Source organism: Eumetopias jubatus, unplaced genomic scaffold (genome assembly GCF_037043125.1).
Source record: "Eumetopias jubatus isolate StellerSeaLion01/CBP00866 unplaced genomic scaffold, mEumJub1_p1.0 scaffold_17, whole genome shotgun sequence".
NCBI classification, from domain to species: domain Eukaryota; kingdom Metazoa; phylum Chordata; class Mammalia; order Carnivora; family Otariidae; genus Eumetopias; species Eumetopias jubatus.
Window position 1 is genome coordinate 32,162,110 of NW_028274823.1, and position 21,372 is coordinate 32,183,481.

The 21,372-nt window shown below is 54.6% G+C and overlaps 1 protein-coding gene across 1 annotated transcript in view; it reads left to right on the plus strand.

Annotated features, from left to right (window-relative positions):
* SLIT1 (slit guidance ligand 1) overlaps positions 1–21,372 on the plus strand; it is a 145,484-nt gene that overhangs the window by 87,648 nt on the left and 36,464 nt on the right. Inside the window, exons 7-20 of the mRNA XM_028098650.1 lie at positions 5,886–5,957; positions 7,022–7,093; positions 7,740–7,811; positions 8,358–8,521; positions 9,790–9,937; positions 10,353–10,424; positions 10,922–10,993; positions 13,133–13,204; positions 13,960–14,103; positions 18,588–18,751; positions 19,460–19,483; positions 19,618–19,762; positions 20,377–20,451; positions 20,622–20,765. Coding sequence (XP_027954451.1) covers positions 5,886–5,957; positions 7,022–7,093; positions 7,740–7,811; positions 8,358–8,521; positions 9,790–9,937; positions 10,353–10,424; positions 10,922–10,993; positions 13,133–13,204; positions 13,960–14,103; positions 18,588–18,751; positions 19,460–19,483; positions 19,618–19,762; positions 20,377–20,451; positions 20,622–20,765 — 1,440 coding nt within the window. The remainder of the gene's footprint in view (positions 1–5,885; positions 5,958–7,021; positions 7,094–7,739; positions 7,812–8,357; positions 8,522–9,789; positions 9,938–10,352; positions 10,425–10,921; positions 10,994–13,132; positions 13,205–13,959; positions 14,104–18,587; positions 18,752–19,459; positions 19,484–19,617; positions 19,763–20,376; positions 20,452–20,621; positions 20,766–21,372) is intronic.

Below are 21,372 nucleotides of genomic sequence, written 5' to 3' on the forward strand. Positions count from 1 at the left end.
GCTGTGTTAGGCAGAGGAGGTTAAGTATACCGAGTGCCCGAGCGAGGAGGCTTGGTCTCTTGCAAAGATGATGACACAAAGCCAGCCAGTCCAGCCCCAAGCCCCGGGCTTCCCCTCTCAGTTGCACCGCCTGTCCTCCCTCCTTGTTTTGGTCAGAAATACGCAGAGGGGTGAGAGCGAGAGAATGATGTGCATCCACGTTAGTTCAGTTCAGTTAAAAATTACCGAGCCCCCGCAATGTGCTAGGTCCAGGGATACTATGGGGAACACAAGAGACAGTACTCTTAAGAGATTATGATCTGGGGCCAAAAAGAGTGAGAGAGAGATGATGGTCTGGAGTGGGAGATGGATATTAACCAAAAATCAGTATTAATTACATTCAGTATACTAATGTTTCATTATAAACCTGGATTAGTGCTAAGAAGGAAAAACATGGGGTCTTAGGAGTCTGAAGCCAAGGGAGCAGTCAGGGGAAGGGTCTGTAGACTGAGATGTGAAGGATGAATAGGAGTTTGCAGAGTAGAGGAAGAATATTCTAGCAGAGGGAATAGCAAGGGCAAAGGTCCTGTGGCAGGAGGGATTTGAAGAATTGAAGGAATGACAGCATAAGTGGAGTAACAGGCAGGAGTGAGAACCCACAGCACCTGTCATATCAGATCCTGCAAAGTAGGTTCCACTGCTCACCCCCACCCCATTTTGCAGATGAGAACACTGAGGCCAGAGAGTTTAAATGACTTGCCCAAGACCACATAATTTAAGTGGGTAAGCCAGGGCTTATTGAACCCATCTCTATTATGACACTCTGCTGTGGGCTCTCTCCTCTCCACCCTGGCCTCTCAGTGTGTGCTTCCTGGACCAGCAGCATTGGTATCCCCTGGGAGCTTGTCAAAGTCCAAGACCTCATCCTCACCCTTAGAATCTGGCCCTACACCTGTATTTATCTCCCCAGTCTGTCCCTTGTCTGGCTACTGCATCCTTGCTCTCCAGTCTGTCTTCCATTGTCCTCCCTGGGATTTCCTTCTGTGCCCCTATCTGCCCCATGGCTCTGCACCCTCTGTTTTCCCCTGGCCAGGGTCAGGCCACCAGCGGCTCCCACTTTGGGTTTGTCTCTCCAGCTCCAGCACCCTCCCTGTCTCAGTGTATCTCATTCTGCCCTGACCGACCCTAGGCCACGCTCCCTTCAGGGCCTGTGACAAGGCCACCAAGGGATGAGGAAACAGCAGAATTGCGATGTAAGGTGGTACCTTTTGGTATTGCATGCCAGCCTGGGGAAAATGGAGGTGAGAAACATTACTTCAAAGAGGTTTGGGAAAGACAAGACAATTGTTGACCAGATAGAAGGTCAACTGGGGCAAAAAAATGAGAATAGCTGTGTTAGGGTCTGTGCGGTGGCGGAGGCCTCTGAGCCCAGGAGGGCAGGCTTCTGGTGCCCCCTAGTGAGCGTACTGGAGACAACAGTCAGACCCTTAGGAAAGGGACTGGCCCGCTGTGTTTGAGGAGGGACAGAAGCCTGCTCTCTTAAATATTGCCGTGGAGGTCCTAGAACAGAAGCTCAAACACAAGAACTCATCTTTTCCAAACCCGTGTGGTAGGTATTTTTATCTCCATTTTATAATCAGGGACATCGAAGCGGTCAGGGGCATACCTTCCGGGGGCCTGGCTGATAAATGCTAGCAGCAGGCTTCGAACCCGGATCCTCTCCTCGCAGAGTTCACGCTCTTTCCAGCACCTCTTGTGCCGCCGGCATGCTGCCTTTTCCTCAGGCTTCCGAGGCCCACCCTTTCCTCTGGTCTAGAGGCTGGCCTCTTCCAGGGTCTGAAGTTCCCTTTCCTTGCCTCATTTTACCCGTGTGAGTGGCTTGCTCCTGTGGGCCGGCCCCAGGTGGCTCCACACCCACCCCTGGACCCTCACCTCCTGGATGGGCTCTCCTGCCTGCCCTGGGGGCAGCATCTTTCCTCTGTAAGCTTTGGTGCTCCTGAGCAATGTCTAAAGGCCATCGGATCAAATGCCTCTCTGGTGTAACCTGTCACCTTCTCTGGCCTACAAAGGCTTTTTCCTGCAGACACATTCCCAGCACATTCTGCTCCAGGCAAACCTAACTACTCCCGGGTAGTGCCTGGCTCTATTACACCTCCTGCCTTTGCACAGACTGTTTCTGCCCCTTCCTTCCCCACTTAGCTCCTGCTGTGAGTCCTTATAGAATTGCGTTTCCTGAATTGCACTTTGATGCGATACTATTATAAGAACCAGACACTTGAAACCCATTTATTATAAGGCTCTAGTGTTATTGATTAGGCCACACTGTCATTTTTTTATAAGGATCCCTGGAGAATTCTTGTCTCATCTTTGTACCCCAAACAGCTATTCTCCTGACAAACTGGTCCTTTTGAAATTATATGTATATTGGGGACGCTGTTAAGGGACCACTGTCCCCCTTTTCCATCAGCTCTCAGAAAACCCAGAGCCCATGTTCTGCCCTGGACCTGGCAGGTGTGTGGGTGACATCGTGCCTTGTTCTTGGTATCTGCTATTGATTTTTCTTCTCTTTGCCCCACTTTTCACTCTTGCTCTCTTGCTTTTTTGTAAATCCCTATAAGCCACCTTAAAGCCTTTCTGGAACAAGGTTGTCTTAAATCAATACACTAATCGATACAAATAAAAAACCTTCCTTGCAGGGTGGGTGGTGGGGATTAAACAGAATAATGGATGTGAGTGGCCGGCCCAGAGTTCCCTCCCAGGCTTAGCTGAAGGGTGGCCTGCCAGCTGGGGCCGAGATGACTGTCCTGCTGGAGGTCCCCACCTGCTGTGCCCCCTCTGTTTCTTCCTGACTCTGTAGAAGTCTCCAGGCCCCTGCCCCTCCTTACCATTGTCTTGCCCTCACCATCCATGCTTTGTTCTCCCTGGTTCTCTGTGGGGAGGAAAAGGCAGATGGCTGTCTCGGTCTTCTCTTATCCTGCCTTTCTCAGAAGGTGTGCCGTCAGCGACGGGCTCCCCGTCCCTCGCCTCCCCCTGGGATAGGGGGATCTCAGATACCCCAGGAACCAAGCTTGCCGTGTGGGAGCAGTGTGGCTTGCTGTGGCTTGCCGTGTCTGGGAGTAGTCAGTGTGTGGTGGGACTGTGCTGGGGCGGGGGGAGAGGAGATCATCTAGTTCAGACTGTGCATTTGACAAACGAGGAAACTGAGGCCCAAAGTGCAAAGCGATGGGGCCACATCGTGAACATATTTCAGCTCATTCATGTCAAATCTGAGCATGACCCTGCCTTCCTCAGAGGCTCTCAGGGGCCCTCGTCCCCTCAGAGTCAGAGCACGCTCTCTAGCACCGCCTCCAAGCCTCTCTCTTAGCCCATTCCCCCAAAGCAGCCCTGTTTTAGTCATTGACTGTTGAACCCTCAAACACAGTGGCTGAAAAGAACAACAAACATGTATTGTCTCCCAGTTTCTGTAAGGTGGCTGGGTGGTCTTGAATGAGATTGCAGTCAAGACGTTGGCTGGGGCTGCGTTAGTCAGTTCCGGCTACTGTAACAGAAATACCATAAACTGAGTAGTTTATAAACAAACAATATTTGTTCCTCACCGTTCTGGAGGTTGGAAAGGCCAGGGTCATGGTGCTGGCTGACTGGTGTTTGGTGAGGCCCCACTTCCTGGCTCATTGCTGTGTCCTCGCATCTCAGACCTCTCGTTCTCAGGGGGCTCCACCACCTTCAGGACCTACACATTCCCCGAGGCCCCGCTTCCCAACACTGTCACACTGGGCATCAGGATTTCCGTGTCTGAATTCTGGGGGCCATGTCAACACAGAGTCTGGGAGCTTGACGGGGGCCGGGGAATCTGTTTCCTTGGTGCCTGACGGACATTGCTGGAAGCTGGTTCTCTCCGTGCGGGTCTCTCCAGGGTGACGCGGCGGCTGGCTTCTTGCAGAGACCGTGAGGAGAAGCCCTGGGAGCCCCTCCCAGCCCCTGCCAGCCAGCGTCTCTGGTTGACCTGTGTGGCCCACACAGCCTTGCTCCCAAGTCAGCGGTTTACCTGTCCGACCTGCCCAGTGCCAGGGTCTACTTAAGAAAGGGGAGAGATCAAGGTCATAGACCATGGGGACGGTAGGGCCAGGCCAGTACAAGGTGTGCCTTCACTGTGGCAATTACCTGCAGGACGGAAGCTGGGCAGGGGACAGAGTCACCAAGGTGCTCTCTCCAGGCAAGGAAGAGGTGACAACAGGATTAGCAGATAAGTAAAGGCTCAAGTGCTCTCCTGTCCTCTCAAGATGGAGGGGCTGCTGGGAATTGCAGAGAAAGGGGAAAGCAGCTCGGCAGGCAGTGCGGAGTGGGGGTGCCAGGACGGCAGGTAGCGCGTGGTGGGTGCTCCGAGGGACTGTGTGCCGGGGGGCCCTGTGGGCCATGTTCTTGGGGCTGGCAGTGAACCCGAAGGCCTGTCGGGTGACAGGCTGAAAGGAAGGACATGGTCAAAGCCCTGTGGGCCTGGCCCAGAAGGAGCTGGGGGGGTCTGTGGAACTGCCCAGCATTGGATCCCACGTCAGGACAGTCAGCCCCTGGCTGTCCAGGTTAAGGACCCTGAGGGCACATATGTTGTAGGGCTCGCCTGGGTCCCCATCTTGCTTTAACCTTGGGCAGATTGCTTCACTTCTTGGAGCTCGGTTCCCTCCTGTGCAGAATAGGGGAAGACATCCCTCCTACTTCTAGTTCCTGCTCCTAGGGCTGCTATGCAAAGGGGTAGCTCTGGGACCTTCACTTGCTGGGCTCGGATTCTGGAGCCACCACTCACCAGCTGTGTTCCCTTGACTTGGTCTGAGCCTTCCTCTTATCCTTCGGTAAAGGGGGACAGTAATAGTGTTTGCCCCATGGTTAGTGCCAGGGTCAAGTGAGTTCACATACGTGATGTGCTAGGCAGTGCTGGCCTCGGGGACACTCTTGGAACATGGTGGCAGTTGATGCCACTACTGTGGCAAGGAAAAGCTGCCCTGGAAAGGGGCATTTGTAAAAGTCTGTAGTAAGGATTCTAAGAGAGGAAGGGAGAGGCTGGTGGGCAGGTGCCTGAGGCCCTATCTGCCAGTGGAGCCAGAGGATGTGTCCAGAAGCTGGTCTGGGGCTTGCAGAGGCCAGGGATTTGCAGTGTCCCTGCGACTCCTCCTCCCTCACATCGGGACACTAATAATGGGGAGATGGTGACATCGTCAGTGACCCCTGCCATCCAGGCTGCAGGACAGGGATGCAGCCCTGTGGCCCCCGGCCAACATGAGAAACAGGCTGCATGGGGCAGCCTCTGGCGTGCGCTAGGCTCTTGGAGGTGGCTCTGCTGATGGCAGGCCTGAGAGCACGGGATCTGGAGTCAGACCCAGCCTGGATTTTGTGACCTGATTGTGCCACGTACTGGCCGGGTTACCAGTGGCACCTTACTCCTGAGCCCTTATTCCTTATCAGTAAAACAGAGTGAGTCTCGGGTGAACTTAGCACAGGTCCCAGGGTGGCTGTGGGCTCATCGAGAAGCCCCTCCTTTGCTTGTTCCTTTGCAGCCCTCGATGATGCCTTGGGGGCTGAGCTGACCTCTGGGGGTCTGTGGGCAGGGTTGGGGTCTGGCAGAATCGGTCACTGCTGCCCCAGGCTCGTCCCTCTGGCTGCAACCCCCTCTGTGTAGAGAGGGGAGGTAGTTGGGCACAAAGCTCCCTCCAGGGCAGGGTACTTCTCTCCAGCTCCATCATTCCTTCCTTGCTTCATTCCTTCAACAGATGCTCACTGAGCAGGACTTTGGGTGCCAGGCACTCTCCCGGATGCTGGAACACCATCTGGCCATCCCGACCTCCCTGACTCATTGGGGCACTCTGGAGAAATCTCTTCTGATCAGTGTTTTTCTCCCTCTGGCTTTATCCTCTCAGGGACCTGAGTGAGAACACAATCCAGGCCATCCCCAGAAAAGCTTTTCGTGGAGCTACAGACCTCAAAAATTTGTGAGTCCAGGCCTGGGAGGGAGAAGGGTGCAGGGGCCGGAGGGCCACCCCTTGCAGTATCCTTGTGCATCTCCCGAGCCCTGTGGCCCAGGCAGCCAAGGAGCTTGTATGGGCTCTGATACGGCTGGGGCCAGCATGGTCTTCTGGAACAGTCTGGGCTCGAAGGAAACAGGTGGCCTTTGGGGACTGGGTAGAAGGGAGTGTCATGAACTGTGGGTGCTTAGGTGAGGTTCATGGTCCATTTAAATGGCCCAGTCTGCATGCTCTTGCCCTTCAGTAGATTGAGAGAGCTTGGTGTGAGTCTTCTCTTCCAGGTCCATACTGTGGAAGTGGCCGCAAGTCAGTTAACTTCACTGAGCTTCAGTATATTGTTCTGTAAAATGGGACCATCATATTTGCCTCACAGGCTTGTTCTGAAGTTCAAATGAGACATGGAAATAAATATGCTTTGTCATGTGCTATTTAAATGTAATGGTTTCTTCCTATTTTTCACATTTATTCTGGTCCAGGCTTATCACCCTCCAAGTTCGGACTGCAGCAGGAATGACAAATGCCCGGCATGCCTGTCACTCCCTGACCCCAAGTCTGTAGTAGACAACTGGGCACTGCCTTCTTTTCCAAGGGACCCCAATCACAGCTTCAGTTTATTCCAAAAACAGCATTCCAGGTGGCCACAGCTAGTCAGTCTCACTGGGCCCTCGGGGTGAAATCTGTGTGTGAGCTCTTGCTGCCGCTGCCCTTGGGAGAGGCTGTTTCGACTTCCAGTTGCCAGCACCCTCCGGCTGGTCTCCAAAGGGGGCGGGCAAGGTGCCCGCTCCCCGGAGGATATGCAAAGTTAGGTGGAGGAATAGAATATAACTTTTATTTATATTTATTGTTTTAACGAAATAAGAAAGAACATAAGCTTTTGTTAGTATTTGCTATTTGGATCAACACATATATACGGAACAAAAGATTGGGGCCAGGCCTCTTTGTTTTAAACTAATGGAGCGCTTGATCAAAGCATCTGGACGCCGCTGCTCTAGGCAACATTGCTTCCTGCACAACTTTCTTTTGCTTCACAGACAGCTGGACAAGAACCAGATCAGCTGCATCGAGGAAGGGGCCTTCCGGGCTCTGCGGGGGCTGGAGGTGCTGTAAGTGAAGCATGGGAAGGGCATCAGTGGCTGGAGAGCCTGGGAACGTGGGAGCTTGGCCCAGGCAGCCGGGGTCAGGCTGGGAGCAGCCCAGGAGGTGTGAGCCCCCCCGGGACGCAGTGCTAGGCCCAGGGCAGAGGCCATGCTCTCTGCTCTCCTGGACTCGCCACCCAGGATGGGGGGAAACCAGCTCGTGGGGTCATGCCTGCAGCGCCTGACCCAGGCTTACCCTGCGCACGATGAAGCCCAGGGCAGTATCTGTGGCTTCCAGGACTTTCTGACACATGAGGCAGGAATGCCTCCCCGTCTCCCTCCGTGAAACCCCACACTTACTTCCCAACCAGCTCAAGCCCACAGGCAGCCTTTCCCTCCTCTTGTTCTACCTCCCTGTCCCGACGTGGAGTCTGTGGTACCTGCCTTATCACCTCTGTCCCAGCTCAGGGGTTTCCCTGAGGGTAGCTCTGTGTCTCTAGCTCTTCAGTGGGCGTATTCTCCAGGATCCAGCCCAGTCCCGGCTCCCCTGGAAGGGGGACCATGGATCTGGGTGTGAGAGTCTGAGTGCGTGTCAGAGAGAAGCCTCGTGCCCTCCTTCCAGTGTAACTGCCGACCGCACAGACGCCCTCTGACTCTGGTTTCCCCTGACCAGGACCCTGAACAACAACAACATCACCACCATCCCCGTGTCCAGCTTCAACCACATGCCCAAGCTGCGGACCTTGTGAGTTGGCCCAGGGGCAGCCAGGGGCCCAGCGGCCAAGTGGGGGCTGGCTCCAGGGATGGTGGGGAAGGGGCTGAAGGCGTCCACGGGTGGGAGAAAGAGCTCCTTCTTCTTCTTTGCGTTCTCAGTGGTCATCCATTCAGGGTGGTGGTGTCGGAGTCCAAGGGGGAGGGAAGTGACCCAAAATGGAAGGATATTGAATGTCATTTATATTTGATTTTTCCTCGGAAAACAATTGATTTGTTTTTGTGTTTAAAAATGAGTGATGGGCTTTCGGGCAGCGGGTCCGTGTGGGCTCAGTGGGATGAATCATTTGCTGGTCACACTCCGGCCAGTGGCTGCCCCACGCGAGCTGGGAGGGCGGGGGGCGGCCGCCGGAAGTGTCCTGCTGCTGCGGGTAACCCCCAGTTGGCTTGAGCTCCGACTCTGGGGCTGCATGGAGCACCGGAAGCTTGGCCCGCTCCCTGGTAGGGGGGCGTTCCCACTATTGGGCTGGGGGCTGGGGGCCCAGGTGGGTGGGTTGTGAGCTACCCTCTCCCCCCGCAGCCGCCTGCACTCCAATCACCTGTTCTGCGACTGTCACCTGGCCTGGCTCTCACAGTGGCTGAGGCAGAGACCAACCATCGGGCTCTTCACCCAGTGCTCAGGCCCCGCCAGCCTGCGTGGCCTCAATGTGGCCGAGGTCCAGAAGAGTGAGTTCAGCTGCTCAGGTGGGTGCAGGCCCTGCCGGGGCTCTCGACTGCGCATCACCTGCCTTCTGCTCCCCCCGCCCCACCCCTGCATCTTGTTCCCTCCCATGACCTCCTGTCACCGTGCACTAACATCCGGCCCACCCGTGACCTCCTCTCTTTGCCCATCACCTCCTGTTCTTATCCACCACCCCCTGGACCGCCCACACCTCCAGTCCTCACCCGTCACCTCCTGTCCCCTCCCACTTCCCCCTCCTGCCCCATCTATCATCTCCTGTTCTCACCCCTCGGAAAAAACCATGCCCGAGAATATTCAAGACAGCTTTTTTTCATAGTAGCCCCGGGTTGGAGACAGCCCAAATGTCCACCAGCAAGGGAACGGATAAACTAATTATGATCTGTCCATACAATAGAATACTGCTCAGCAGTGACAAAGAGCAAGCTGCTGATATACACAACAGTGTGGGCGAATCTCAAAGCTTCTGTATTGAGCGGAAGAAGCCAGACACAAGAGGACCTGCTGTCTGATTTCATTTATGTGAAGTCCACAAATCAGCAGAACGAATCTTTGGTGATAGATCTCAGAATAGCGGCTGCCTCGGAGAAGGGGCATGAGGGAGCCCTCTTGGGTGATAGAAATGTTCTATGTCTGGGGACGGTTCTGTGGGTGTACCCATGAGCAGAACTTTAGCCAGCTATACACTTAAGACGGTGCACCTGTGTGTTCTATTTCAATTTAAAAAATTTATATCAGCCACTACACTTTATCCCGGTTTTACCACCTATTAGCTGTGTGATTGTCCACAAATTAAATAATATCAAGGACTCAGTTTTCTCATCTGTAAAATGGCCTCAAGAACATCACACCCCTCATAGGTTAAATGAGATACTGCATATATAACCCTTCCCACAGCATGTGGCCCAGAGTGAGTACCCGATAAACATAGTCCTTGTCATTCTCCGGTGACCACTGAGGAGATTGAGGCTCAAAAGTGTTGAGTGACATGGACTAGAACCTGGAGCTTTAGAATTTAGGCCAGGATTTCCTAGCGTGTGAATCACACTCTCATGCAGCTGAGTTAGGTTCAGATTCAAGTTCAGCAAATATCTATCAAGCACGTGCTATGTGCTAGGCGCCCACAGAGTTACATGGTAGTCCTCGGTGACCTCCTCTGGTTCATCCGCATTCAGAGAAACACTATATGCCCTGTCCCCACCCGTGATGCTGTATCTGGGGTGGGAGGTGCTAGCATGGGACACCCCCCGGTCACAGCCTACTGTTTCCTCAGGCCAAGGGGAGGCGGGCCGAGTGCCTTCCTGCACCCTCTCCTCCGGCTCCTGCCCGGCCATGTGCACCTGCAGCAATGGCATTGTGGACTGTCGTGGCAAAGGCCTCACGGCCATCCCCGCCAACCTACCTGAGACCATGACGGAGATGTGAGTACGGGGCCAGGGCGGATGCTGGGCCGCGGGCCCTCGGGCCAGGCCAGGCTCTGGTAGTCCAGTGAAGGGCTCACCCGAGGCCCCTCCGTGCAAATGGAGGAGAGATAGCCAGCCTTGGCTGGCCTGAGCCCTCTACCCAAAGCTGGGCCCCTCTAGAGAGTTGGGAGGGGGTGTCCCTCTGTGGTCTTTTTGTCCAGCCCAGCGGGGTGAGTCTGCTGGAGTTGGTTTCTTAGTAGTAGCCTGATTTGTGGGCTCCTTTCGGCCACAAAAATCTGGGGTAATGGGACTCAAATACAGCAGCTCCCTTCCTCTGCCGGTGCCAGCCTATGGAGGATGGGAGCAGGGGCAAAGGGCCTGGTTTGGGTGGCAGCAGTCAGGACCCAGCTGCTTCTGTGTCCTCTCTCTGCAGCCGCCTGGAGCTCAATGGGATCAAGTCCATCCCCCCAGGAGCCTTCTCTCCCTACAGAAAGCTGCGGAGGATGTGAGTGTCTCCTGCCACTTCCTGGGAGTCAGGATGGGGCAGGGGGAAGGGCCTGGAACAGACATGTCACCGCCGTGGGGCAGGTTCATCTGTGATGTGTGGATGGCGGCGGTGTGACCTGACCTCCTCACAGTTAGTGTGGGGCCCACGTGGGGTGTTGAACCTGAGTCTGGCACATGACCAGAGCTGACTGTCATCCTCCATCTCAGCCGGGGCACTCCTGGGAGCAATTGCAGACGTGAGAGGGGGGTGTAGGGGACAGCTGAGCTGCGGGGTAAGGCTTCCTCAAGAACGGACCAAGGCTGGACTGCCGGCCTGAGCACAAGCCTCAGACTGCACAGGGAAATATGGCTGGGGGCTTTTCAGGGGGATGGGAGAACTGGCCCCTCAGTTTTCTAGAAATGCCTGCCCTCCTGTGGCATCTGGGAGGAGGGGCCAAGCAGGGCTCCGGTGGCTGCCAGGGGATTCAGCAGGTTTCCCTCCTGCTCACCTTGTAGAGACCTAAGCAACAACCAGATCGCAGAGATCGCGCCCGACGCCTTCCAGGGCCTCCGCTCCCTGAACTCGCTGTGAGTAGCCGTGCCAAGTCTGCCAGGGTCCAGGGTGCCCCCATCCCTGTGCCAGGGCCCCTCCAGAGGCGGAGGCCATTCCCAGCTCCCCCTTCCTCGCTGGCGGACACTCTGCAGCTGAGAGGGGGTGGCGGGATACAGCCCCGAGCTGTTGCCCCTGACAACTCTGATGCTTTTCCTGCCCCAAAGGGGATTTTCCCAGCATTCTTGGCTGCAGTCACCTGACTTGGCCCAGCCTTCATGTTGGCCCCGCCTCCCTCCCTTCCGGGTCCCCCGCATTCTAAGCTCCTAAACCTTCCCCAGCTCACTTATAAGGGCAGCCACTCCCAGCTCCAGTTGTGACATCTGCCACAGCTTGTGCCGTTCATCTCAGGTGTGCTCGCAAGTTGTGGTGGGGGATGAGAAAAAAAGCATTTTCTTCTACTTCTCCCCATTTCCCTTCCCTGGAGGGTTTATGAGGGGGGGTGGTCCATTAATCTACAAAATGCCATGCAGCATCAAACATTCATCTTGGAAATGTTACTTCATCTCTCTCTTTCCCAGAGCCCTTGCTTGCACCCCCAGGTTCACCAAGCCCCCCACTCTCTGAGGTCCCACAGCACCTGTCTATACAGAGTGCACTCAGGGTACCCTGTAGTTGGGTGAGCCCCCCATTGGTAGGGGCCATTTGTTGCTCTGAGGAGTGAGTGTTTTTGCTTATCGTTGGCAGCACTGAACACAGGCCTTGCATAGATTAGGGGCCTGGAAAGTGAAATAGGATGGAACTCCCCCTTGGGGAGTATAGGAGGCTACCAGCTCAGTGCCTCTGTGTGCACCCTCTTCTCTTGGAGTGGAGTGTGAGGTAGTGGGTGGGACCAATTGTGAATGGCACCCCTTAAGTGCCATATACAACCTGCACAGCTGTACCTGACAGCCTGGTGATGAGTCTCTGTCATTGGCTGAGGAGATCAGATTCTGGAGGTGGCCTGCCAAAATGCAGGGATCTTCATCTGAGAAATGAATGAAACTTTCTAAATTGGTACATGACAATAGCCCATTTAAGTGGGTTCCTATTGCTCATGGATACCTGGTCAAAGCCGTCTCCCCACTATAGGGAACTTTGGTGCTGATGTCATGCTAATAGACCCCGCTGCCAGTGTCCACCTTGGCAGAGCCTGACCTGGTCTCCCTGCTTCAGCTCCTGCCCCCTCCACTCTGATCTTTCCAAATGCAAATCTGATCCTGTCTCAGAGGCTTCCTGGTGCTCACTGGGTAAAATCCAAGCTATTATTCCATTTGTTTCCTCTACTCAAACCACACTGACTTCACATGGGCCAACCTGGATCCCACTGCAGGGCCTTTGCTTCTGCCATGCCCTCCTCCAGAAAGGATCCTGAAGCACAGACTGTTTTTACACAGGCTGAGTTGTTTCCGGGGTAGCTTGTGGGGGCTGCTTGCAATATTGGGAATGGAGTATACCCTGTCCCCAAGCCCTGGTGATACTTCTCCCTCTGCCTAAACCCATTCCTGCATGGCTTTTTGGAACCTTTGCTTCTTCCCTAATCGTACATGGAATTCCTGCCCAACGCAGAGGGAACAAAGGTAAAGAAACCCACTTGTACCCCCAGTACCCCCACCGCCTAGACCTCCGCACAGCTAAACTTTGATCTGTTTCTTTCTGGTGTGTTATCTGTTGCTTGACGTCAGAGCTCATTCCATGCAAGCCGTCTGGCATTCATGGTTTTTTCTTGTAATTTTCTGAAAATATGTTAATTACCCTACCCATGGGATTTTCTCCTCTTTGAACAGTCTCATTTTACATCCGGGGCCAGCTTAATTTCCTATGGAGTTCCCCAAAGGGCCCCTTTGCAGGCTTCTGTGGGTTCCATGCATGAGGCAGAGAGCAGGTACTGGGGGCCTGCTCTGCAGTAGTTGGGATCACGGCTGCCTCTAGCCCGTTGGAAACCACAAACGGAGGACCCTATCTTAACACACTTTACTGCCACCTGCTGGCAGCTTGTTACAACAAACCTACACCACTGTGCTGTGCCCTGTGAATGGTTTAGAGGGGGTGCCATTGTGTGGGTGCGACTTGCAAAGTCGTGCCCCACCTGGTAGGCTGTCCTCTTACTCTCTCTTTCTGCTGCCTTTTGTCTCCAGGGTCCTGTATGGGAACAAGATCACAGACCTCCCCCGGGGTGTGTTTGGAGGCCTGTACACCCTACAGCTCCTGTAAGGACCCATCTGCAGGTGTCCTTGGGTAGCGCCCAGGGAGGGGGCTAGTATTCCTCGGGCCTCTCAGACTAGCCTTGCCAGCCTCTTTGGGGTACAGGACTCAATGAGGCAAGGAGCTTGGACAGTGGCAGAGCTGGGGGTGCTGCGAGGGACCCTGGGATTCTTTTGAGGCCAGGGAGGGAGGGAGGGGGGTCAGGTTCAGAGCAGATCGTGGGACGCTTGAGCTGAGGGGCTCCCGAGATGCAGCCTGTGTTCCCGAGGAGGTCAGGGTGGCTGGGGACAGAGTTGTCTCCTACGGGGGGACACTTGGACCCAGCTCAGCCTCCCTGAAGCATGGGAGTTCAGGCAGGGGTGCTCTCCCAGGACCCAAGGGGCGCAGAACCCAAATGCTCCATCTCAGGTGCCTGGCAACCCGGCAGACTCTGGAAAGGAGGGGAGCCTCCAAAATGCCTTTGGGAGGTGGCCTGACCACTGTGCTTTCTGCTTCCCAAGAACTCTGTGAGCACTTGTAGCAGTTTCCTTGAAAGCGAGAGGAGCTGGTGGAGCAGGACGGTCCCTTGCACAGAGAGGGCAGTCGGAGGTCTCGGCTTCCTGCACGCAGCGGACAGCCAGAGGGCCGGACTCCCCGCGCCAGCTCCTGTGCACTTCTCCCCCAGACAGTGCACGCTTGGTGCCAGGGAGGTGCCCAGGGCATGTTGACGCGGCCGATTCTGCGCCTCTCCCCTCACCACCCGGCCCTGGTCTGCCCACAGGCTCTTGAACGCCAACAAGATCAACTGTGTCCGGCCCGATGCCTTCCAGGATCTGCAGAACCTCTCACTTCTTTCCCTGTATGACAACAAGATCCAGAGCCTCGCCAAGGGCACCTTCACCTCCCTGCGGGCCATCCAGACCCTGTGAGTGCCCTCTTGCTCTCCTTCCCTCAGTCCCAGCAGGAGGACCTAGGGAGGAGTGACAGCCTCCGGGGACAGGCAGCTGTCTTGCCCTGTGCCTTTTGCTCGCCAGGAGTGGCCTCTTATAGAGGAAAGAACACAGACTTTGGCTTGGATAGTCCTGGGTTCGACTCCCAGCTGTGCCTCTTCTTGACTGTATGACTCTGGCCAAGTTAATCAGCTTCTCTGGGCCATTTATAAAATGAGGATACTATTTTCTTGATAAGGTTGTTGGGAGATAAAAGGGGACGTTTACACAGAGCTGAGTTCATTATAAGTGCTTCTGAAATGGCTGCTCAGTGGGCATTTATTAATTTCGTCATGGCCATTGTTTATCTGCTGGACAGTGCTCTCCATCAGATAATATCCGCATGGGGTGGGGGCAGCGCAGGTGTGAAACAGGCCAAATAAAAGGCTCAGCTCCTGCTCCCCGGGGACCCTGCGCATCAGCAAGGATGTTAGGCCTGAAGACAAACTTGTTAAAGCCCACACACCCGCCTGCAGCCCCCTCCTGCTAATTAACTTACTTACAGGCAGGAAGAGGAAGATGGAGCGCGACAGGGAAATCTTGCCAAGTATGTGAAATCAGAAGTTACGGGGAGACACGGGCAAGGTGGAGGATTTTACACAGCTGACGGGATGTCTGAGAGAGATGCATGAAGGAGAGTTCAAGGCTGGGGACCCACACGCAGGAAAGCCTGGGGGATAGGGACCTGGACTGAGGGTCTCATGTGAGGAGCTTGTCTCCGTCTCCGGGTGGAAGGAGAGTGAACACATCACATGGATTGCCCTTCCTGGGGGTGGCCTCTGTCTTTGGCTGGATCTCAGAGAGCGTTTCTGCCGGCCAGATGCCAGGCCTGAGACCTTGGCCACTGTCGGCAGGCACTGGTGGGGTACAGAGCTGGGGCAGAACATCAGAACAGGAAGTCTTCCCACAGGTGAGACGGAAATAGCAGGACACTGAGAACAACAGCAGTCGTTGCTGTTCGTCGAGCCCTGACCCAGGGCCAGGCTGCGGCTTGTTCCGTGTGTTATCTTCCTGAACATTCACAATGGCCGGTGGACGTATGGTCTTATCGTCCCGACTTCACTGATGAGGAAACTGAGGCAGGAGGTCATGGGACTCACTCAAGGTCACACAACATCTCGTAGAGCAATGATTTGGTCTCGGGCGTCTCCTCACCATCCCTGAGAAGTTAGTTAGCTTTCCCCTCAATTGTGTTTTTTTTCATAAGAATAGACCTCATTATTTAAGGTGGAAGAGCAGAACGGGACTTTCATAAACGACTATTATATATTAACAACCAGAGTACAGTTTGGAACAAGAATAAAAGAAACACAGACCCAGGAATAATCAGATATTCTCAATATAGGTTTGGAGGATTAAACGCCTTGACTGAGTCACGGGTCAGGCCTGAGCAGATTTAAATAACCCACATCCTGCTTGATCTGTCTGTCGGTAGCTCCGAGATCTGTGGCCGAGTACCTGTGCCCCACTCCTGACTTTGCTGCCATTTTCCTTGCTCCAAGAGATTTTTCAAAGTTTTATTTAAAAAACAGCTTTAATGAGGTATAACTTATATACCATAAAATCCACCTGTTCTAAGTATACAACTCCGTGATTTTTCCTGTATTTACAGTTGTTCTACGATCACCACGATCATCAGGATCACATTTTAGAACGTTTCTGTCACCTCCCCAAAATCCCTTGTGTTCATTTTACAGTCAGTCCCGATTTCTAGCTGATTCCCAGGCAACCACTAATCTAATTTCTGTCTCTATAGTTTGCTTTTTCTGAACACTTCATAGAAATGGAATCATCATAGGGTGCCTGGGTGGCTCAGCCGGTTAAACATCTGACTCTTGATTTCGGCTCAGGTCATGATCTCAGGGTCATGAGATCCAGCCCCGACTTGGGCTCTGCGCTGGGTGTGGAGCCTGCTTAAGATTCTCTCTCTGCCTCTGCCCCTCCCATCCCACTCCCGCTCCCTCTCTCTCTCTTAAAAAAAATGGAATCATCATGATATATCTTTTGTGACTGACTTTTCGTGTTTTTGAGGTCCATTCACACTGTAGTGTGTATCAGGGCTTGGTTCCTTTTTATGGCCAAGTGATTTCCCATTGAGTGGATTGAACACATTGTATTTATCCTTCCTAGTGGATGGACATTGGATTTCCACTTTGGGATCATTATGAGTAAAGCTGCTGTGAATATTTGCTTACAAATCTTTATGTGGACAAATGCCTTCATTTCTCTTGGGCTTTCTGGGTCACATAGGAAATTTATGTTTACCTTTTTAAGAAATTGTCAGTTTTCCAAAGTGGCGGTAAATCCCATTTTACATCCCCCCCCAACAGTGTATAATAAGGGTTCCGGTTTGTCTACGTCCTTGCCCATACTTGGTATCACTTGTCTTTGTGATTATAGCCACTCTAGTGGGTGTGAGCTGGTGTCTCATTGTGGATTTAATTTGACTAATGATGCTGAGCATCTGCCCCAAAAGGCTTCTAGCTGTGACTTATTAATGCATATTTCAAGAAGGACATTGAGAATAAAGTCTTCCCTTCTGCCTTCTACTCTCACAAATATTTATGGAGGAAAGGGCATGGCCCCACATGCAGCTCATTTCTGGGTGTGCCTTTAACATGATGATATTTTCCCAAGCAGGTATTCTTTTTCTTCTTCCTGAGCATTTTCCCTTCTCAGCTCTCTGCTCTTTGGGATTGTTAAAAATTCCAATTTGTGTCAAATTCTTAAGCCATTTGTCTCTGTGGGTGGTTCACAAATAACCTGTTCTTAAAAAGGATATATTCTACCCCACACCCCTTGAACATTTTAATACATGCCTGAACAACATAATTGGATTGATTTTAAACAGAGTTCTCTACTGAGATTGTGATAAAGGGAAGCAATTAGTTCAGGCAGAGGCCAGGCAGTGAGGCACGGGCATCTAGGTGCAGCTGGGTTGCGGGGCGGATCCCAGAGGAGGCCCCGAATCCTAATGTATTTTTCGGTCATCGATGTAATCTGCCATGGGGCTTCAGAAAACACACCTTTTCTGTGCAAACAGACAGTTTAAATGGGGAGACAAATGTCCAACCAGATGCAGAAGCGGGGCTGGCCCACCTGGCGATGCTGACAGGAGCCAGGACTCAGGCAAGGAAAGCGGGGACATGGCCCAGGGGAGTGGCAGGGACATCTGGGCAGAGAAGGCTCCAACCAAGTAGCCCAAGCGGGAAGCAGAGCCCAGGAGGTGACGAATAGGAGAGCATGGCCAGGGTCAGGGCTGAGCTGGGTACAGACCCTGGGCAGGGCTCATGCCTCTGTTTGCATGGTCCTGGAGCCCCATCAGGGCTCTGGGCTGAGGCCAATAAGGAGATGGCCTGAACTGGTGGCATTAGATGGAGAAGTGGCCATCCATGACTAGTCCTCCGAGCTGGCCCCTGCTCTGTCTCCCTGTAATTCCATGCAGAAGCATTGGCTCTCAGGTACAGGTGCTGGAATATTCTTCTCTGGCTGTCTCGGTTTAGAAAGCAGGGCATGCCCAATGCTATGATGGCCAAGACACAGGTCAGCAAGCTGGCTGCTGGGGTGGTTCAGATGTGGCTGGTATGAGCCTGTTGGGGTGGGGAGGGCCCACGAATGGGAAAGCCACCCATGTGGTCCCTGAGAGCACCCCAGGTTCCTACAGTCAGCATCGCCTGCCAGCTATCTGCTCCCCACCTTTATCCTGCTGGTCACACAGGCAGCCTGGCAAGAGAATATGAGTGATTTCCCCATAAGTAACTGTTTAGCCATGTTTTCTGAGTTTCCCTTGTGTGCAAAGACAGTGTGTAAAATGGCCAGGGGGGTGGGATGGGGGGAGGCAGCCCTCATGGCCTGGGGTGGGAATGGAGATTCCCATAAGTGAGGGGCCACAGTGCGCACTTTGAGACATGCCCACCCCAGCTGCAGGACCAGCCTTGCCACCGCTGGTCCCATCCCCTTCCTGACAAAGCCTATGGAAAGAAGCTGCTGTTGCCCGAGACCACAGGGAGGGGACCACCCATGACAAAGGCCTCTGGGCACCGACAGTCCTGGGCTCTAATACCTGTTCTGTCCCCTCACCCGTGGAAGGCTGGGTGGTCCGGCCGGTCTCTCCAGGTCACTCTTGCCTCCACTTGTGTTTGTGAAACGTCTTGAGGGGTGGGTATGGGTGAGTAGATGGACTTGCAGTGGGGGGAGTGCAGCAGGGACAGCTCGGAGCTCCAGAGCCTGTGGAGATCCTTCCCTACTGCCATGTTCTGGCCAGACTTCTCCGTAGTTGGTGGGCGTACCCAGGCAGTGGCCCAAGGTGGTGTGTTTCAAGCCACCAGCGAGCAGCGAGGCCCCATCCAGGCAGAGGTCAGCATGGGTTTGCAGCCCTGCTGATCTGCACTCTGATCCCCACTCTGCCCTCTCTGGACAGGCATCTGGCACAGAACCCTTTCATCTGCGACTGTAATCTCAAGTGGCTGGCGGACTTCCTGCGCACCAACCCCATCGAGACGAGCGGGGCCCGCTGCGCCAGCCCCCGGCGCCTCGCCAACAAGCGCATCGGGCAGATCAAGAGCAAGAAGTTCCGCTGCTCAGGTAGCTGCCCGCTCGCCCACCTGTCCACCTGCCTGCCTGTCTTCAGTCAGCTCAGAGACTGGTGATGTTTTCTGCATGGCTCCAACCGTGTGTCCCAGGCCACTCTAGGCCCTCGAGTGGGCGTAGTTCCCAAACTGAAGCCTCGGATCTGAGTGGTTGACCAGCCCCACTCTGCACTGTATGGAGGCTTAGGGAAGACTAGGGCTGGCTGAAGGTCCCTTAGGGAGGCCTGCCCAGTCAGGGACCCAGGTTCCTCTGCTCTCAGGACAATTTGCTTTCATGCTACTGCTTTCAGAATCAGGAAGCCTCAGTGAGAGAGCTGTCTCCTCTAGGCTCTCAGGCAGCAGAAACTGGCTGGGGACAGTGTGAGTCAGCCTCTGAGCCTGGATCCTGGTCAGAGATCTGATGCCTCTCTGCCCCATCCCCCATCTTGGGCCATTGCCCATGAGCGTCCCGTATTTTGGCATTCCCCGAGAAGTTCAACTGGGGGTGGTATGGCCCCCAGCCTCAGCCAGGCCAGGGAACATCTGTGCTCTGTAGCAAGGCCTTCTCCACCTGGGGGCTGGGCAGGTGGGCTCTGGGGCCCGGATTTGGGTCCCCAGTGTTGTTCCTGGGGTGCCTTCACCTGGGCAGTGGGGTTGGGGCCTGGGCTCTTCCTGCAAGTCCTAGACGATCGCAGCTTCATGGTGTTTCTACTTCTCTCCCCAGCCAAAGAGCAGTACTTCATTCCAGGTAGGAGAGTGGGGGGGACTGAGGCCAGCCTGGGGGGGGGGCGGTGGCAGTGGGTGGGCAGGGGCAGCAGGCTGAGGGGGCCAGGAAGGCCCTGCCCTGGCCCCTCAGCCTCCCGTTCCCACCTGTCCCTGAAGGCACGGAGGACTACCAGCTGAACAGCGAGTGCAACAGCGACGCCGTCTGTCCGCCCAAGTGCCGCTGTGAGGCCAGCCTGGCGGAGTGCTCCAGCCTGAAGCTCACCAAGATCCCCGAGCGCATCCCCCAGTCCACGGCCGAGCTGTGAGAGCCCCCTGCCTCTCCGCAGCCCTCACCTGCCCCCGCCTCACTAACCCTCCTGGATCCACTCTGGGTTTCCCTCTGGTCCAGCTCTGTTGGGGAGCACGGGAGACCCCAGCGTGTCAGGAAGTGGCTCCCCGCCCCCCCCCCCCCCCACCGCAGCCCCTCTGCTTCCAATCGCAGCCTACAGACCCTTGAAACAATCTCTGGCCCATGGGGCAGGTTGGCAGCCGGAACCAGGGGTGGCTTTTCTCAGTCATGCTTTTGCCTTCTTCCAGGGGATGTGATCCCATCAGATTGAGTTGGATCTTAAGCATCCTTTAGCTGTTTTCCTTCTTTAAAAATATAAATTTGTGCACATGTGTATGTGTGTGCATGAATAGCTACACATACCTGTCATCTGTGTATGTACATTTGTGGCATTTTTAAGGTTAAAAATATCCCCATTCACCCCCCAGCACCCCCATCCATCCTTCCTTTGAAATAGGATCAGTTTGCCTTGCCAGGTAAATTCTTCTGGGAACCCCTTTGTTTGAGTCTGAAATATTCTCAATTTGGAAGATACTCTCATGTCTGTCATTTATGAATGTGTAAGTTCTCTTCACTGCCTCTTACAGACGATTAAACAACAATGAGATTTCCATCCTGGAGGCCACTGGGATATTTAAAAAACTCACTCATCTGAAGAAGATGTGAGTTACCCATTGGCGGGGAGGTTGCAGTCAGGACTCTAGCAGGGGAGGGAGAAGGCAGATACTGGGTGTGGGGGAGCTCCCAGGGGCAGGCAGGGCTCCTGTGCAAGAAGTTGGCAGAGGGGAGGGGGGTCCTCAGCTCCATCATCCTTCTGCCGCCTCCCGTCCAGCAATCTGAGCAACAACAAGGTGTCAGAAATCGAAGATGGGGCCTTCGAGGGCGCAGCCTCTGTGAGCGAGCTTCATCTGACCGCCAACCAGCTGGAGTCCATCCGGAGCGGCATGTTCCGAGGCCTGGATGGCTTGAGGACCCTGTGAGTGTGCGGGCCAGGGAGCAGGGCCGGACTGCCACAGGCAAACCCGAGCCAGAGCGTGGGCGTCTACACTGAAAGGATGGGAGTCCCCCCTCCCCCCTAACACCAGCTTGCAGGAGGCGAGGGACAGCTGGGGACCCTGACTGCAGTGGGGCAGGTGATCAGATGTTGCTAACTGTGGTTCCCTGGGGATGGGGTCAATGCCTGGTGAAGGGGTGAGTGGAGGTGGGCCCTTTTGGAGGTTCCCCTCTCACTGCCCTCTGATCAGGCTGCAAGAGCACCCACGTGCATTAAGTTCAGGAGTGGCCAGCACGGATGCAGGCAGGGGGGCTGGGAGTCCCCAGGGTGGTGACATTGCCGAGGTGACAGCCAGCACAGACGGGGAGCAGGGATGGCCCGTTATCTCTGGGATTCTAGGATCCCATGACCCAGAGCCCGGCCAGAGCTAACCAGACATCAGGATTCAGTAGGATCCTGGGGTCCTCCATCCCTCCAGAAACGCTGCAGGGAGCCCCATCTCTCCACCCAGGCAGCACTAGCTCTTCCGATGACCATGTAGACCTTTAGAATGTGCAATAGACTGTGCTGTCCGGTCGGACTTCCTACA